At 57.8% G+C, this 17,048-nt stretch overlaps 8 protein-coding genes across 8 annotated transcripts in view; 4 read left to right on the plus strand and 4 right to left on the minus strand.

Annotated features, from left to right (window-relative positions):
- SPRG_22071 (TKL protein kinase) overlaps positions 1-607 on the minus strand; it is a gene marked incomplete at both ends in the record, with an annotated part of 1,190 nt that extends 583 nt beyond the window's left edge. Inside the window, one exon of the mRNA XM_012339945.1 lies at positions 17-607. Within this exon, the coding sequence (XP_012195335.1) occupies positions 17-607 (591 nt within the window). The remainder of the gene's footprint in view (positions 1-16) is intronic.
- Positions 608-1,454: 847 nt separating this feature from the next.
- Positions 1,455-5,169, plus strand: SPRG_19043 (hypothetical protein; the record flags this gene model as incomplete). Its single annotated transcript, XM_012339851.1, has 14 exons — positions 1,455-1,795; positions 1,860-1,889; positions 1,939-2,419; positions 2,467-2,742; positions 2,797-2,980; positions 3,033-3,299; positions 3,356-3,474; positions 3,522-3,899; positions 3,952-4,059; positions 4,111-4,272; positions 4,324-4,651; positions 4,707-4,818; positions 4,875-4,959; positions 5,008-5,169. The coding sequence occupies 14 exons, from the start codon at positions 1,455-1,457 to the stop codon at positions 5,167-5,169; spliced, it is 3,033 nt and encodes a 1,010-aa protein (XP_012195241.1).
- A 138-nt stretch (positions 5,170-5,307) lies between these two features.
- On the minus strand, positions 5,308-6,090 carry SPRG_19044 (hypothetical protein; the record flags this gene model as incomplete). The annotated part of the gene is made up of 1 exon (XM_012339852.1): positions 5,308-6,090. One exon carries the CDS (start codon positions 6,088-6,090, stop codon positions 5,308-5,310), a length of 783 nt encoding a protein of 260 aa, XP_012195242.1.
- A 698-nt stretch (positions 6,091-6,788) lies between these two features.
- On the plus strand, positions 6,789-8,599 carry SPRG_22072 (hypothetical protein; the record flags this gene model as incomplete). The annotated part of the gene is made up of 6 exons (XM_012339946.1): positions 6,789-7,172; positions 7,283-7,390; positions 7,445-7,638; positions 7,667-8,288; positions 8,314-8,397; positions 8,423-8,599. The coding sequence occupies 6 exons, from the start codon at positions 6,789-6,791 to the stop codon at positions 8,597-8,599; spliced, it is 1,569 nt and encodes a 522-aa protein (XP_012195336.1).
- Positions 8,600-8,819: 220 nt separating this feature from the next.
- SPRG_19045 (hypothetical protein) lies at positions 8,820-11,881 on the plus strand (the record flags this gene model as incomplete). The annotated part of the gene is made up of 15 exons (XM_012339853.1): positions 8,820-9,286; positions 9,336-9,541; positions 9,597-9,675; positions 9,729-9,840; positions 9,899-9,961; positions 10,012-10,077; positions 10,134-10,158; positions 10,209-10,460; positions 10,510-10,600; positions 10,653-10,755; positions 10,809-10,964; positions 11,015-11,047; positions 11,105-11,266; positions 11,338-11,378; positions 11,431-11,881. The coding sequence occupies 15 exons, from the start codon at positions 8,820-8,822 to the stop codon at positions 11,879-11,881; spliced, it is 2,307 nt and encodes a 768-aa protein (XP_012195243.1).
- Positions 11,882-12,051: 170 nt separating this feature from the next.
- On the minus strand, positions 12,052-13,103 carry SPRG_19046 (hypothetical protein; the record flags this gene model as incomplete). Its single annotated transcript, XM_012339854.1, has 4 exons — positions 12,052-12,204; positions 12,251-12,397; positions 12,443-13,019; positions 13,075-13,103. The coding sequence occupies 4 exons, from the start codon at positions 13,101-13,103 to the stop codon at positions 12,052-12,054; spliced, it is 906 nt and encodes a 301-aa protein (XP_012195244.1).
- A 209-nt stretch (positions 13,104-13,312) lies between these two features.
- On the plus strand, positions 13,313-15,212 carry SPRG_19047 (hypothetical protein; the record flags this gene model as incomplete). Its single annotated transcript, XM_012339855.1, has 9 exons — positions 13,313-13,645; positions 13,694-13,820; positions 13,870-14,019; positions 14,068-14,220; positions 14,271-14,356; positions 14,403-14,726; positions 14,776-14,862; positions 14,912-15,001; positions 15,045-15,212. The coding sequence occupies 9 exons, from the start codon at positions 13,313-13,315 to the stop codon at positions 15,210-15,212; spliced, it is 1,518 nt and encodes a 505-aa protein (XP_012195245.1).
- SPRG_01432 (hypothetical protein) lies at positions 14,904-15,792 on the minus strand. The gene is made up of 4 exons (XM_012339645.1): positions 15,640-15,792; positions 15,138-15,587; positions 15,017-15,085; positions 14,904-14,967 (listed from the first exon to the last, which is right to left on the minus strand). Exons 1-2 carry the CDS (start codon positions 15,772-15,774, stop codon positions 15,288-15,290), a joined length of 435 nt encoding a protein of 144 aa, XP_012195035.1. The 5' UTR covers positions 15,775-15,792; the 3' UTR covers positions 14,904-14,967; positions 15,017-15,085; positions 15,138-15,287.
- Between the last annotated feature and the right edge of the window lie 1,256 nt (positions 15,793-17,048).

Consider the following 17,048-nt stretch of genomic DNA (forward strand, 5'->3'; position numbering starts at 1 on the left):
TGTGGATGCACTGGACCTTCTCTGTCCACGGATACGTCTCGGGTGTTGTCTGCGAGAGGTGGTTGCGCAAGTCGCCCATGTCCATGTACTCGAGCACGCACTGGAGGTCCGATGGGTTGGACCACGCAACGCCAATGAGCTTGATGATGTATGGCGACTCGAAGCGTGCGGTGAGCTTGATCTCGTCGATGAAGCACTGGAGGTCGGCGACCGTCGCCTTCTTGCGCAGCGACGACTTGATGGCGACCGTCGTGCCGCAGAACGACCCGAGACTGACCTGTCCGTACGCTCCCGAGGCGAGTGTCCGGCTGCCGACGAGGTCGCTTTCGTTGATGCGCCAGCGTCGCAGTTCGTCCAAGTTAAGGCCAATGAGTGAGCTCGAGTCGGTGAGGGGCGTCGACGCATTGGCCGTTGGCGCAGGCGCGTACACGTCGAGGGCGGGCGATGAAGTGCGGTGGCGGCGGCGGCGGTAGCAACACCAGCAGCAAATGAGGATAAGGACAACGAGGGCGATGGCGATGAGTGCTGTTGGCGAGAGACCGCCGGTCGCGTTCTCGGCCGCCGTCGCTTGCAGTGCGCGGTGTGAGTGCTCTCGGCCGCGAAGCATGTGTGCAGTGGGCGGCGAATTGAAGATTGGCGCCGTCGGGCGAGACGCTGGCCACTGTATCATTTTAAATTCGCATAAAAAGTACAAAAAGCTGTTTCAATGGGTAACGTGGCATTTGGGTGGCGGCAAACCAGACTGATTTAAGGAAATGACTGTCGCCACCTCTGTCCAAATGTTGCTGCACAGTGCGACAGCCCCGTCGACGGCAAATATACGCCATGTCAAGGTGTTGTATCTCACGACGACAAGAGGACGACGGCAAAGTCGATAACAACACTGTCTGCACCGATGGACTCGTGTCCATGAACACTTCTCTCAAAACTTTTGCATCTCGTCCTTGCCCATGTACCACGTTCAACGACGGCAATAGCAACGCGCTGACGACGGCGCGTACGTGCTCCAAATTTCTTGCGCGGTGGAATGGGTGCGTTACTCTGCGCACAGCGGTCTGCAAGTGTATCCAACATCAAACCCAGGGCAGTACTCGCATTCTACTTGTACTATCTGTATTCATGCACAAATAACGATGGCACCACGAGGATAAATAAGACTACCGGTATCAAACGATCCTCGCCAGGATGTTTACTTCTGTGCGCGCTGTACACCTGAGCTGAGCGCTTCTCCGCCGAGTACAGTGACGTTCTCTCGTCGTCGGTTGGTTCTACCTACCGGTAGGCACAGGGGCTATGAGAGCTTCAATAGTATTTAGGTCCTTGCTCGCGCCCACAGCGCAAGGTAGGTGCTGATGGCCATGCGATTTTGAGTCTATCCAGTGGACTTGGTGTCGTTTCGCGTCGGTGGCGTCCTCTCGACTCTCGACGCAGCAGTTTCACAAAAAGGCAGCAGCATGAAGACGGCTGGAGAACCATCGCCGCGGGTGGCGAGCCGCCGCCTCACGCGACGGGCAGCAGCCGTGGTTCAAAACACGTACGCTAGCAAGGTTGCCGCGGCCTTCCATTTTGAGACGACGCTCAACGACCCGACGGTGACGCATTGGCTGCTACCGCCCGTGCCCGACGAGACGTTCCGCGCGTGGACGGCGCGGAACCTCGAGCAAGCGCCGCTGTGTCGCCTCAACGACGCGCTCCTTGTCGTGCTGAGCTTTGTCATGGTCGAGTTCTTCATGTACACCAATTGGTCGGGCTACAGCATCGACGTCGAGCCCGCCATAACGAGTGCGTACAAGTTGTTTTTCTAGATATCCATCCACCCTTGCGTCTTTCTCACTACTTTTGACACGAATAGACGCTAGCACAGCGATCGGAGTGCTCTTTACCATCGAGTACGTTCTCTGTGTCCCACGAAATCCGAACGACGGGATTTTGGGCTAGTTATGTGCTACGGTTTTATGCGGCGCCGCTACGCCTCGAGTACATGACGAGCTTCTTTGCGATCGTCGATGTCATTGGCATTTGCTCCACGTGGATCGAGTTTGGGCTCTCGGTCATGCAGAACAGCAGCGAGTCGAAGAACGTCGTGCTGCAGCTCCGCGCGAGCGATGTCGGCCGTCAACTGCTCTCGCTCTTGCAAGTGATGAAGTCGATGCGCATCTTGCGCGCGTATCGTCTCTTGCGTTTTACATCGTCGATTGTTCAGCGCCAGATCATGGCGACGCTCCTTACGGTCGTGTGCATGATCATCGCGCTCGCCGGCGTGCTCCAGATCCTCGAAGTGTGCCCCGCACCCTGGCTCTGCGAATCCCCCGCGTGCTCGACCCCATACAACGACATTTGCCTCAAAGACTGCCCCAACCCGCAGTGCTGCAGCCAGTGCACCGACTACCGGTTCTTCGACTGGATCTACTTTGTTGTGGTACGAAGATATACTACGTTTGTGGTCGCGACACGGACTAGGGCTAGGTGTCGATCATGACGGTGGGCTACGGAGATATCTCGCCGCAGACGCGCATGGGTCGCCTCGGTGTCGCGACGCTCATTCTACTCACGTTTGTGCTCGTGCCACTGCAAGTCAACAAGCTCGTCTCCGTCATCTCTTCGCATTCGGACTACACCAAAGCGTACAGCAAGACCGAAGACAGCCATGCCGTCATCACGGCCTGCGATTTGGACGCGAATGCGCTCGCGGCCTTTTTACGACAATTCTTCCACGCGGACAATCGGCGTTGGAACGAACAAGTAGAGCTCTATCTATGCACAGTATTGCACATTTTCATTGGACGTTTGGTCTAGATTGTGATTCTACACCCGAAAGAGCCGAGTGCCGAAATCACCAAGCTCATCCATTTGTACGAACCGCGCGTGACGTACATTGTCGGGTCGGCCATGCGCGAGACCGACTTGCGCCGCGCATCCGTCCATCGCAGTGCCATGTGCTTTGTCTTTACGTGCATGAACAACCCGTTTGAAAAAACAGGTCCGTGCTGCGGCTCGAACCTTAGTATGACGCATGCGTGGCACAACGATAGACCAGATGAACTCGATCTTGACCAATGCGTTCCGGAGCTTCAACCCGCGCGTACCGATCTTCACCCAAGTGATTTTATCGCGCAACATCTCGCACTGTCACATTTCCGGCGCGAACAGCGTCATTTGCGTCGAGAAGCTCAAGATGACGCTACTCGCCAAGAGCTGCGACATCATGGGCCTCTCGACCCTCATCTCGAACCTCCTCGACACGATTGCGATTCCCAACAAGAAACATGACCGGTCGTGGGTCTCGGCGTACCTCAACGGTCCAGAATATACTACATATATTCTTCATGGAACGCGAGACACTTTTTGTCTATAGGCTGCGCCAACAAGGTTTTCAGCGTCGACATTCCACGCACGTATTCGGGCTTGACGTTTAGCGAGCTCGTTCTCTTTCTCTACAACAACTTGCAGATCATCCCGATCGCGCTCATTGCGGTGCAATCTCGTCGTGCTTCAAACATGTACAAGTTGTCCGTATGTAGGATGCCAGTGTGCGCATGATCCCAATGGACTTCAAGTTGGGCACGACCGCCGACCCCAACACGTGCTGCACCTTGTATGTAATTGCTGCGTCGCTCGAAGCCCTCGACGGCATTGGACGCTACCAGCACGAAGAGATTCGCGTTTTTCGCCAAACGCTGCGCAAGATGGAGCGCGATCGCCAGCTGCGCGCCGAGAAGAAGCTGCTCGAGAGCGGGGGGGTCCCCCCGACGCTGACCCCCGACGTGGTTGCAAGTGCGTCCTTGTCGCGCCGCCACACGCGCAAGGCATCGACACTCTCGCCGGGGGTGAGTCGATTTGCACCCGGCGGCCAACGCGCGTCCATTAATGACTCGTCTGCGTACTACGAAGACTTTGTGGTAGGTTGCGTGCATTTAGCCGTAAGTGGCCAATTGATATGTGCATGCGTAGACACGGCCGCTTCCGAATACGTTCGAGGACCACATTGTGCTCATCGGCGTGCCGTCGGCGCTCCATGACCTTTTGATTCCGTTGCACCACACGCTCGCCCAGTCCCGGGTACGCCGATGTAGTGCAACACGAGTTGGGTGTTTCAAGACAAACCCGTAGCTTGTGGTCATTTTGGCGCCCAAACCACCCACAAAAGAACAGTACCACGAAAGCATCCAGAAACACCGGTTCCAGAACGTCTACTACTGCCAAGGGTCGCCGTTAAACTCCATGGACCTGGTTCGCGCCGGCGTCCCGTCGGCCGCCTCGGTGCTTGTGCTGGTGCATTGCGTGCATGTCGTTGTACATGGTAGACAATATCGTCCATGCTAGTCGTCAGCCGCCGGCACAAAATCGTTTTTCGATGAAAACATGGTCGACGCCGACGCGATCACGTGCGTGCGCTTCATCCTCGAGGGCAGCTACCTCATCGGGAAGCGGCCGCCCAACTTGATTGTCGAGCTCGTCAAGCACACGAACGTTAAGTTCTTGAGCTCGATCGTCAAATCCCAGAACGTGCGCACGCGCCGCATCTCGCACTTGGTCGGCCTCGGTCCGACGCGCCTTGATAAGCTCGTGCCGCCTAATGACGACGCGTCCGAAAACGACGAAACCGATTTGGTCGAACTCGTGCATCTCTGCCAGCCAGCCTACGCGTCAGGTGCGTCGATAGAGTGCACCATGTCGCCTCGTCATCACCGTGCAAAACACATTAGGTCGGGTGTACGTCAGTGGCCTCATCGAGAGCTTGATGAGCGAGTGCTATCAAAAACCGCACCTCTCGACCGTCCTCGACGCCCTCCTCCACGGCAGCGATTACGAAGGACAGTACGTACTCATGTTGTCGATGCGATGGGATACCATGCAGGATGGGAATGCACTAGAAAGCGAAGCTTGTTTCAAGTGCCCTGCCCCAAGCCCCTCGTCGGCAAGTCGTTTGGCGAGTGTTTCCGGAAGCTTTTGAACGTGGTAAAAGGAAGCGGTCATGCTGCATGGTGTGTATGGGATGTGGCGTAGCACTTTGTGTGCATTGGCTGCTGGCACCCCGAAAAGTCCAACGAGAACAACGACGCGGTCACGCCAGCGTACGTCGAGACCAACCCCGAGACCGACACGCGCATGCGCGAGCTCGACCGACTCTACTTGATTGGTTGTCCGACGCAAGACATTCCGCTTTGATCGCTCTCCATATACATAAATAAATACAGATAAGCACTAGACTGGATACGCCCCATCTCCACGCAAACGCGATGCACGACAATATTGTACAAAGATTGCAATATCGCACTTGGTAAACAACAAAAACAGAAATTATGTTTAGTCAGAGTCCTCGAGCACTTTCGAGACGACGAGCGCCCGCGTGCGCTTGGCCGTCTGGTCGTACGTGTTGACGGCGCTATAGAGGCGCTTGGCGTCAACAAGGTACGGGCCGTACGTGTGGTTGACGTCAAAGATGACGACGAGATCTTCGTCGTCGAGGAACCCAATCACATTGGAGAAATGACCGCCAAAGACACCCAGGATGAAATTAAACGGCGCGAACGTCGGTCCATTGAAGCCGAAGAGCGGCGACCGAAGAAAGTTGACGGCGACGCGGTAGCTGGGGTCGTTGGCTGCCAAAAGTGCAGATCGAAACACGTCGTAGCCATCGCTGCCGTAGACAATGCGGGACCTCGTGCAGCCTGCGTGGTCGAGCGCTGCCACGTACTGTTTTGGGGTCGACGCGCCGCGGCGGGGCGCCGGTAGGACGTCGCTACGACCAACGGACTTGAGCACATTTCGGAGCGTTGCGGACGCGCAGTAGCCTTCGCGCCGCTGGTACTCGAGACCGCCGCAGAGGTAGCGCTGCCCAATGGGTGTGGACCACGCACGTGCGAGGCGCGACGAGTCCTTGTACATCGCGTCGAGCTTGATGCTCGTGCGCCGGGCCGCTGTAAGGAGCGGGCCGATTGTCGCCCGCTGAGCGAGGCACGCGTAGAGCATGTAGGGAAGACCAAGGATCGAGAGGAGCGTCACGAAGACGGCACGCCGGAGACGGTCGCCGACACTTGTGCTTGGCGGCGTCGGTGGCTCCACGTAGGGTAGGCTGCTCGTCGCCATGATCCGGCAAATGCGCTTTTGAAGCAGAAATCGGCGAAGACGATGTGCCATATGGCGGCGTTGATTACCATCTCGCGTGATGACGTGGCGCGATTACGGCTTGGCGTCTTTGGACAAAAAGGGTGCTTTTCTTTTCAATTGTCGAGATGTGACGTTGTCACGCGGTGGTGGAGTTGAGTGTGTGTCTGTGAGGCAGCATTAGAGTGGCTATAGTGAACGCGAGGAGCGAGGTATGTGCAATGGACACGGTGTGAGCCGCAAGGCGCGATGACGCTCGAAAGACGTCGTGCTAGTATGTATCTGCTTGTGGGAGCTGAGACCAAGTGATCCACAGGCGCCCGAGCTTGACGCTGCCTTGGCCTTTGCCCACGGTGCAAATCGGCGAGCACTGTATCTCAAAGAGAGATGTCAATTGGGCGCGTCGTCCTTGCACATACTATAGCGTTGTCACACTGGCCAACGCAGCACATACGCTGCCGAACTTTAACACAATGTCAATGTCGGACAAGCGTTCATCGGCTGCCACTACCCTCCGAACCTAGAGTTACGGTCGTATTTGAGCCACATTACGGCAAGATGGGACGCAAAGGACGCTTAGATTACTTCGATCTCGACAAACTTTTTATAGAACAGACTCTACCGCTCACGCTGTCATCTACACATTCCAACACGACCAAGCAAGGCACCCATTCACAAGCATGGGCCGCCGCGACGACGAGCACACGCTCGCGACCTACGACGTACTGCTCGAGAAGGTTGCAGGCGACTCGATGAACCTCACGGAGCTCCGGGCCCCGCGTCTCACAGGCAACAGCCTCAAGGTCTTTGCCAAGCTGCTGCGCGTACCCGTCCTTGGCCCCACCATTCTGCGCAAGATCAAGTTGGACAACCGCATGATTCAAGTGCGCGAGCTCGCGGCGACCGTGCGCATGCAGCCTCTCTACTACCCGCTCTGCATGCCCTCGAGCTCCCTTCTCGCGCAGCATACGGCGCACGCACGAGCCTACTCCCTGCAGGCGCTTGCTGCGATGGAGCACCCGCAGAAGTCCCTCGCCTTTCACTGCTACACAGCAGCTGACTACGTTGCCAAGTAACATCGGCTGCGATCACTTCATTGCAAGCCATCACTGGCGTTCTCAACGCCATTGACGACTCCAACCGGCGGGACGTGCCATTGCGGGCGCTCATTCAGGTGCACGCTGACGCGGCGCTAGAGAATGCGATAGCGTCGACGGCGCGGTACCGTGCCGGCGCCACCCTTGGCCCCCTCCACGGTGTCCCGATCGCCGTCAAAGACGAGGTGCGAGATCGATCCGCATCCAGAGTGGTCAAGCGCACCGTATTCGTATCGTAGATCGAGGATGAAGGCTACCCGACCACGTTTGGTACGTCCTTTCTCGGGTCGGTCCATGGCGTGGCGCCCGTCGACTGCTTTTCTGTCGCCCGGCTACGCGCGGCCGGCGCCATCATCGTCGGTAAAACCAACATGCACGCGTTTGGCGCCGGCTGCTTTGGTATTAACATCCACCACGGCACCGCGCCCAACCCGTTTAACGAGAATCACATGACCGGTGAGCGGGTCGGCTGCCGCCGGGCTTGTGCCGATCGCTATCGGCTGTGATGGCGGCGGCTCGGTGCGCATTCCGTCCAGCCTTTGCGGCATCGTGGGGCTCAAAGCCACGTACGTCCGGATCCCCTATGACTTTCACGGGTGCCCGAGCCTTTCGAAAGTCGGACCGCTCGCTGCATCCGTGCACGACGCAGCGCTTGCATACACCATCATGGCGGGCAGCGACGCGGGCCATCATCATATGAGTTTGTACCAACCACCGCTCTATCTCTCGACGTCGCCGTTCGCGACCGACCTCGGACACCTCCGCGTCGGTATCGATCCCGACTACCTTTTTGGCAGGGACACGGAGATCGTGACGGCGATCCACGCGCAGATGGCGGACTTGCAGGCGCGGGGCGCGACCATCATGCACATCAAACTCGCGAACCTCCAAGCGATCCACTTTGGCCACAACATGACGATTCTCACCGAGATGGCGCAGGCCACGGACGTCCACTATCGTTGCATTCGCGAGTTCAGCGCCGATGTGCAAATCAACTTGGAGCTTGCGCGCGCGGTGCTCTCGAGCATCGACTTTCTCGCGGCCCAGCGCGTGCGCGCGTATGCCACTAGCATGCTGCGCGACGTCGATCCTCGCGCCGCGCTTAGAGCCCGACGTCTTCAAGGCCGGCCTCTCGCAGCTCGAGCTCACCACAGGCCTCATGAAGTGCATGGTGCTCGGCAACTTTGTCGGTGTACCTGGGATTGCTTGCAGTGCAGATAGGCCTCTCCTCGGGCGGGCTGCCCATGCCGCTGCAGCTGCAAGCCGCGCATTGGCATGAAGATACCGTCCTGCAGCTCGCGCGCCTTCTCGAGTCGCTCAACCCGATGCCGAAGCCATCCGTGTACAACTCGCCGCTCGACAGCACGACCACCGACGTCGCGACAGCACATTAAATGTTTCATCAACAATTCCGTTTTGCCAGATTTGGGCGGTCATGGCCCACCGTAGACGGTAGTGCGAGGACGGCGCGCGTGAGTGCCAGCGGCCAAGTCGTCGTGGGTCCGGCCACGGTGGCCTTGCTGCGGCCTCGTGCGAAAGATCCGTTCGCGCCGTTCCGGATGAAATCGGAGAGTAACCGGATATGGATCACTCGTATTTGCGAATTTCAGCGAGATGGACACCGCGTCGGCCAAGCGCGCGTGGATGGAGGACGCCGAGAACCGGAAGCGGGCCAAGAGCGCGATGGCCACGGCGCCGCCCACGGGCTTCACGTCGCTCTCGATGCTCGACCTCACGGACGATGGCAGCGCGCCGGACGCGAGCATGGGCGGTCCGGCGCTGGCACGCCCGACGCCTCGCTACGCAGGGGCACCGATCGTGGGCTACAGCAGCTTGGCCGGGCAGTACCGCGAAACCACGGCAGGCGGCGACGACGAAGACGACCTCGGCGACACGCTGGCTGACACGGAGAACATTGAGTTTGTCGCGTCGCAGGCCATCATGGAGATGACACAGACCATGCCCTTCTCGGAAAACATGGTGTGCCTGCGCTTGCGACTGCACCCGACGGTCGTGGCCAACTTGAGCGACGACTCGGTCGACAAGCTCGAGCGCGCGGGCCTTCTCGACGTCGAGTTTAGGTACGCAGGATTTCTCCACCTTGCGCTTCCTCACGCAGTGTTGGACTAGTCCAATGCACAAGCCACTGGTATTTGGCCGCGATCTCTTTACCGCGGCGCTCAACAACAAGAACGACTCGGCGCACGTCGACATTGCCAAGCTCAGCAAGGAACACTGCGTCTTCGAGTGCGTCCAAGACACCATGTCCAGCCGCGTCGTCGTGCGCATTACGGACCGTAGCCGCAATGGCATCAAACTCAACGGCATCACGATGGGTACACGTCACTCTGTTTTGATCGACGAGCTTTTTTAACCTTTTTGTATGATTAGTCAAGGACAAGCCCGCGACGCTGCAGCACGACGACAAGATCACACTGCTCTCGTCCAAGTCGGGCTCGGTGCTGCTCGGGTATAAACACACCTCTTGTCGACCTCTCTTACATATATCTCGTGTCTGCGCAGGTATATTGTTGAAGACCCGCATGTTGTCGGCGCGAACGCGACGGCGGCGACCCGCCCTGTGGACGCGGACCGTCCGCCCGTCACCAAACGTCACATTCAAGAAAACGTATTGGTACATCTGTCCTGATAGATTGATAGATGTCGCCAGACGGCTCATATCGCATGCCTAGGGCGTGTTGTTTTCGTCGCCGCTTGTGGGGCGTGACGCGCACGGCCGCTTGCACCCGATCGAGGTCCATCCCAAGAGCGTCATACGTGTCACTGGACAAGGACAGACACGTAGGAACTCGACTTGTGCCGCGAGTACGACAACCTCATCAAGACGCTCGAAGATGCCTCCAAGCACGCGGTAGGATGCCCTTCGAGCATAGTCCTAGTCGATGATGGCTGAGATGCGACATGTAGAGCACAAAGCCCGAGGACCCCAGTGGTATATATCAACATCCCAATCGGACTATGGATCACTGAACCTGCGATTAGTGATGCTCGTGCCCCGCGAGATCGACGTCAACGTGCAATTCGCCACGTCCAACAACTTTCAGTCGATGATGACGCTGGGCTGTCGCGCGCTGCACTTTTCCGGGCATGGCGGGCCCAAGTGTCTGTACTTTGAAGACCAAGAGAGCGCTGTGCACCCGATGGTCGCCGACGAGCTCCGGCGGAGCTTCTTTGGCGGGCCCAACTCTCCGCTCCGCCTCGTTGTCGTCCAAGCGTGTCATTCTCAGTACTGCGGTGCGTGAGGTCGTTTGCATTCGAATGGGTCTCGACGCATGCAGCGTAGCGTCGGCGTTCCTTCAGTGCGGCATCCCCCACGTCATTGCCGTCAAGGTGGAAGAGCGTCTCGAAGACCAGGCGGCCATCGTCTTTACAAAGTCAGACACCATCTTTGCCAATTGCATTGATTTGAATTTTGTACATTTTTAGGAATTTTTACCTCGCACTGGGGCAAGGCAAGAGCGTGGCCGAGAGCTTTGAGATTGGTCGCCACGCCGTGTCGGTGTACCCGCACCTCCCCCACGCCATCAAGGTACACTCTATCACAAATTATTGGGATACATGGAGTCCATCGTTTGGCGCTAGGCGGCATCGAAATTCCAGCTGCTACCCGAAGGCGACGACCACAACGAAGTTATTTTTCCCATGGTGGAGCTGCCGCTGGTCGAGTACGAGTCGCAGGTCCCGTCGTCGCAGCGGTTTCCTGTTGTCTGGTCAAGTAAACTGCCGTCGCTGTGCCAGGTATGTTGCTTTCCAAAAAGTATCAACGTTTCAAGTCAACATGAGTGTAGCATTTTCGTCACCGTGAGGCAGACCAGTATTATGTACAAATACCTCATCTTGTCTCTCTTCGTGTTGCTCAGCACGAATGGTGGGACTAGGTCTGCTCGCACTTTTCCACGATGAGCCAAACGCAAAAATTTGTGTGGCTCGTGGGCCCCGCGGGTGTTGGCAAGACGCAGCTCTCGTACGCGACCGCCAAGTACCTCGGCGCGCGCAAGGTCTTTCCCGCCGGCATCCGCTTCCTGCACGTGGGCAAGATCGTCGACGAAGACATGGCCGCGCACAAAACAACACGATCATGCTCGGGCACCGCGTGATCGCCGCCATCAAGCAGCGCGTGGCGACGTGGCTCGCCCGCACCTTTGACAACGCGTACGTCGCTCATCCGAGGATATGGGTTGTATCATTGAATGGGGTGCTTTAGGACGATGGAGCAGCACGGACTTCTCGTTCTCGACGGTGTCGACCCGCTCCTCGAGCGCGAAGAGCACGACTTTATCAAGTGGATCGAGGCGCTCTGCACGCAGTACTCGAGCTTGCGGCTGCTTATCACGGCGCGCAAGCAGGTCGTGTCGCCGGTCTTCCAAACCCACGGCGGCCGCATGCAGCATTTGCACCCGTTCGGGCCGGCGCAAGCAGTCGACTTGCTGCGACGGCTGCTCGGGAAGGACCGCGGCCTCTCGCTCTCCGAGGTGAGTGCGTCGCCGATCGCACATCAAAAGAACCATCCCGACCCGAACACGAATCTCTCGCTCGTGCTGGAGCAGCACCCGGCCGTGCGTCAAACGGGCTTTCTGCCGCGCGAGATTGCAGCGCTTGCCTCGCGTCTCGTGGCCGCCAAAACGACGCCCCTCGACGCCTATGTGAATCCGTAATCGCTACCGAATCGACATGCGCGAAGCAGCAACCTTGTCGTCCATCAACGCATGCGCATAATCCTCGCATCACACATACGACGTGGTATCGCAGGGTGTGCGCAGCGATGCGGGCCGAGGTTGGTGGTTGTGGGGAAGAGAAGACAAGAGGAGATATATTACTGATACATCTATTGGCCGGGTACCGAGACAGTAATGAACTGCGCGAGGAAGGTATGGACGAGGGCGCCGACCTCGGCGTGCTTTTCTTGGTGGACGCAGTGGCCGGCTTCGGGGACCATGTGCACCTGCAGTCGGTGGTCCGGGATTTTCTGGCGGATGATCTACGGGCATGGAGACACTCTATCCTGTCATCGTATGGGAGATTACCTCCAAGCTCGAGTTGTCTAGAATTTGATCGTTGTCGCCCCAGATGATCTGGACTCGACTCTGGATCTGGTCAAGCTTGTCGTCCAGCGTCTGGAAATCGAGGAGGATGTCGCTCATGAGTCGTTCGAGGACATCGCCTTGCTTGGCCTACATGGATGCAAGATGAGACGGGAGGGCAGGTCGTCGTCGCACCCGCTCCTTGGCGACGAGGTTGGCAACAAAGTGTGGTAGTTTGCGTGGCGCGTGAAACATGAACGTGTGGAGGCGGATAAAATCGTCGGCGGTCGTCGCCCGCATGTAATTCTCGCCCGTACTTTCAAAGATCTGCAGCAGCGGGCTCTTTGTAGGCATGCTCACGCCCGCGGGGCAGATGAGCGTCGTCGAGAGCACGCGGTCCGGGTACATGGACGCATACGTGCCCGAGATCATACCGCCCATCGAGCAGCCGACCACGTGGATCTTGGCGCTGCCAATGACCTTTTGCAGAAAGGCCTCGAGGCGCATTGCCTGCTCCGTCGCGCGGTAGCTCGTGATGGACGGCGCCGTCGTGTTGCCATGGCCCGGCATGTCGGGCATAAGCACGCGAAAGTCGTATGACGTGGCGCGCGCGACGCGCAGCATCGAGTTCTTGACGCTCGAGAAGCCATGCAGGAAGAGCACGATCGGCCGCTCGTCCTTGGCGTTGCCCGAGTCGAGGTACGACCACTCAATGTCGTCGACGGTCACGTAGTGCTCGCTGTAGCCGGCGAGCCATGCCAGCGTCTTGAAGCTATTACATGGAGGCCATGAGTCGTCGGCGTCCTGGGCCATCTAGCCGCACGTACATGCCATAGAGAAGGTGTACGAGCACCATGGTCCTGCGCTCGGAATGCAAATGTCTCGACGCTCTGCCACGTCCGCCGAAGCCGGTTTACTCGCAGCATTTGGAGCACAATCCGTGGTGAGTATGCTAACAATGTTGTTAAGAAGCACGATAAGAAACATGTTAAGAAATCGCTTGTTTCCTTTTTGGAAACGATGCGGATCCGGATACAACGAAGCGCCCAAAGATTTTGGGGCGAGATGGCGATCTGGGCACACCCGCAGGGCCACGCCGAGGGCGACACGCCCGGGTCGCGCGCTGCGCACACGTGCGAGTACGTGCCTAGCCGCGATGCCTTCTTTCTCTTTGGTGGCTGGAGCGGCAAGATGGCGCTGAACGACCTCTGGCAGTTCCACGTGCCCACGCAGAGCTGGAGCCTGCTCCACGCCGACGGTCGCCTTCCGTCGCCGCGCAACAACCACGCCTCGACGGTCGTCGACGACAAGATCTTCATTCATGGCGGCCACGACGGCTCCACATGGCTCTCGGACTTGCATGTGTTTGACACGCAGCGGTGCAAGTGGAGCGTCGTGGTAGGCAACCATTCCGCATTGGCGGCCGAGTATGCATGGCTTGTGTAGACCACGTCGGGCCATGGCCCCAGCGCCCGCGCGTGCCACACCATGTCGCGCGTCGGCCGCAAGATCTACGTCTTTGGCGGCTTTGACGGCGTCAACTGCTTCAATGACATTGACATCCTCGACCTCGGTAACACAACCACGTCATTCTTCCATATCTGGCTACAGTGGACAACTAGATACGTATACGTGGATCCACCCGACGGTGCATGGGTACCAGCCGGCGCCGCGCAATGCGCACACCGTCTCGATCCGGGGCACCACGTTGTACATGTTTGGCGGGCACTCTGGCGCCAAGCATTTGCGCGATTTGTACGAATTCCAAACCGGTTGGCTCCACGAATAAATGCAGCACTTTGTCATCCTGGAATGTGTAGAGACGCTGACGTGGACGCACTTGGCCAGCATCCAAGGCCCGTTCCCGCCGGGGCTGCGCGGCCACACGGCGACGATCCGAGACCACAAAATTTACTTTTTCGGTGGCTACGACGGCCGCGGCCGGTCCAACGAGCTCTTCATTCTCAACCTTGGTCTGCCTTGCTGTATTTCTTTTGCGATAGACCAATATTATACTGTGTAGATGGCATGTGCTGGGAACGGCCGCCGGAAATGGACGCTGTGCCGACGGGCCGCCAGCGCCACAGCGCGTGCTTGGTCGGCGCCAGGGTCACCTCTTCCTGCTTGCACCATGGTTTCATGATGATGCGCGTAGATCTACTTTGTCGGAGGCTTTGACGGCTTCAAGTGGATGGACGACATGTACATTCTGGACATTGGCTCCATCGAGGAGCAAGGGCTCCGAGCGACCGCGCAAGCCCACGTCGTTGCCAACCTCCGCCACTTGCTGCTCGACCAAGATGCGAGCTACAGCGACGTGACGTTTCTCGTGCAGGACAAGCCGATCCGCGCGCACAAAGCGATTGTGGCGGCGCAGAGTCCGTTCTTTCGCTGCATGTTTGCCAGCGGTATGCGCGAGAGCCACGCCGATACCATTACGATTCCGAATTGGTCCCACGCCGCCTTTTACAGCTTGCTCGTACGACGCTCTTTATAGCTTATTTGCTCGTGCTCACTCTCAGCCCTAGGAGTTTTTCTACACGGGCTACGTCGAGCAGCTCTCCCTCGAGACAGCGGTCGAGCTCCTCGGCCTTGCCGACCACTACTCGGTGGCGGTGCGTCAATGTGACGATGGTCATACGACGACGAGATACTTCGCTGTAGGAACTCTCGCGCCTCTGCGAGAACCACCTCGCGCACACTCTGGATGTCGAGAGTGTCTGCACCGTGCTCATTGCCGCCAACATGTACGAGGTATGCCGTCCTTACCTAATTAGTCGGTCACGGCCGCGCACAGGCCATGATGCTGAAAGCAAGCTGCATGACGTTCATCCACGCCTGTTTCCAAGACGTGGTCGATACCAAGGGCTTTGAAGAGCTCGGTGAGTACCCGATGCTGCTCCTCGAAGTCACCCGCAGCGCCAAGGCACGTCGCCCTCTCGACACGTCGTCGGGCTATTCTTGAGCATTTTCTGTGACGCATGCAATAAATGTAAAAAATACGATAAAATGCAAGGAACCGCGCATTGTTCCCGTAAATTTACGCCGAATAGAGCAGCGTGATCGCGGCCTCGATGCTAAGGCCGAGCGACGCAAAGAGACCGAGGTAGCCAAAGCCGCCGTGCATGCGCTTGGCCGGGTCGCCCGTCGCGTAGCCCTGGACGTACACGATGAAGCCGAGGACGCGGACGAGACCCGCGATCGCGGCGTAGCCCGGGCGGTAGATGCTGGACGTGATCAGGAGCGCAAAGAAGACGGGGAGGTTCTCGAGCACGTTCTGGTGCGCACGCTGGACGCAGTTGAACGCGTTAAAGTTCTTGTCGGAGACTTCAGCGTACATCTAGAGCATACTATTGTGAGCGCATCCGAAAGCAAGCACCGTGGCATGCTACCTGCGGATACTTGATGTTGTAGCGCTTGCGCGCACCGCCGACCTTCATGCCGGCCCACGCGTTGACAAAGCCGGTGAGGATGACGACGAGGATGACGTAGCCGTGCTCGGGCGCGAGGACGAAGGTCGTGGGCATCGTATCAGTTGGGGGCAAATTAAAAACTGAAAAGACGTGTTGAGCACGTCAGCAGGGACGCGGCCACGTGGTTGATGATGGCTGCGCATCCTGGCCATACGCCGGTTGATGGCATCAAAATCGGCGACGAATCAAACGTGAGATTGCACTTTCCGGACAGGAATGATGGTCGTATCCGCGGATGGGCAAGGAAGTCGACGGGCCAATTGGCGGCGTGGGCCGAGTACCTTTTGAGATGCGCCCAGCCTCGGGGACGAGTGGCGGGCTGATCGTCGTGGATTGCTTCACTGGCGATGACATCTACGAGCAGAGGGACCGCCCTTGAAAAGATCGTTGGCTCCTGTAAACCATCGCTTTTCACGCTTTCCCATGAGCCAACGCAGTCCTGCATGGACTCGTTGGAGGCTCGAATCAGTACGACTCGCCGAAATTTCATTCGGATTTGTTGCAAGTGTAGACGTTCGAGCCCGTTTTTTCGACGTTAAAGTGAAACACCACCGCGCATCAACAGCCCCATGGCCAACGTGCCGACGCATGATCAACGACGTAGACCGTCGCATACTTCGTGCAGGCTACGTTTTGAAGCTCCCAAACACCGAACACGTACATTTATTTGTTTCCGTCGCCTTCGGACGACGATGTGCACCGGTACAAGTCGATCGGCGATACGTCCTTGCACTGTGTTCTGGACGCAGCGCTCTCGGTCGAGCGCCGGACGGCCGGATGGCGCCGCGTCGGCAGCTTCAACGGCGTGAGTTTCAACGAAGGCGCGGTTCAGGGCATGATTCTGTTTCGCCTCGTGGCGAAAGCGTCGGCAACGCTCGAGGAAATCGTGCAAATCCACGATTTCTCGACCCACGCCATGTGCCAAGTGTACAAGAGTCTGAACGCCGACGCCATTCGGCCATGGCGACGCGGCACAGCTTTTACCCACGTACGCCCCACCGGCCGTTCAAGCAGCTGTACCATAAGTGAAATGTGAACCGCAGCCCTGTGCCCATAATCAAGGACTGCGACGTCATCTACGTCTCCACTTTCTATATCGAAACGCAAGTGAACATGAACATGACCAACGGAATGGACGCGTAGAAACTACGACACTGGATGTGTAGAATCCATAAATCCATAAAACCTCGATCATAACTCCAAACAAAAACATTAGATTGTGCGAATTGGAGCCATGGCCTTGGCCTCTAACAAACTAGCAGCTGGGCGCGAAAATTGAACTTTGAGACTTAGTCCAAAGGTCCAAACTACGTAGGTACGACACTGGA

Source organism: Saprolegnia parasitica (genome assembly GCF_000151545.1).
Source record: "Saprolegnia parasitica CBS 223.65 unplaced genomic scaffold supercont2.3, whole genome shotgun sequence".
Lineage (NCBI taxonomy): Eukaryota > Oomycota > Saprolegniomycetes > Saprolegniales > Saprolegniaceae > Saprolegnia > Saprolegnia parasitica.

Bases quoted from the DNA above. Each gene is read 5' to 3' on its own strand.
- SPRG_01432 (XM_012339645.1), bottom strand. From the start codon at position 15,774: ATGCCCACGACCTTCGTCCTCGCGCCCGAGCACGGCTACGTCATCCTC. The intron at 15,588-15,639 runs GTAGCATGCCAC...AGTATGCTCTAG, and splicing joins ACAACATCAAGTATCCGCAG to ATGTACGCTGAAGTCTCCGA.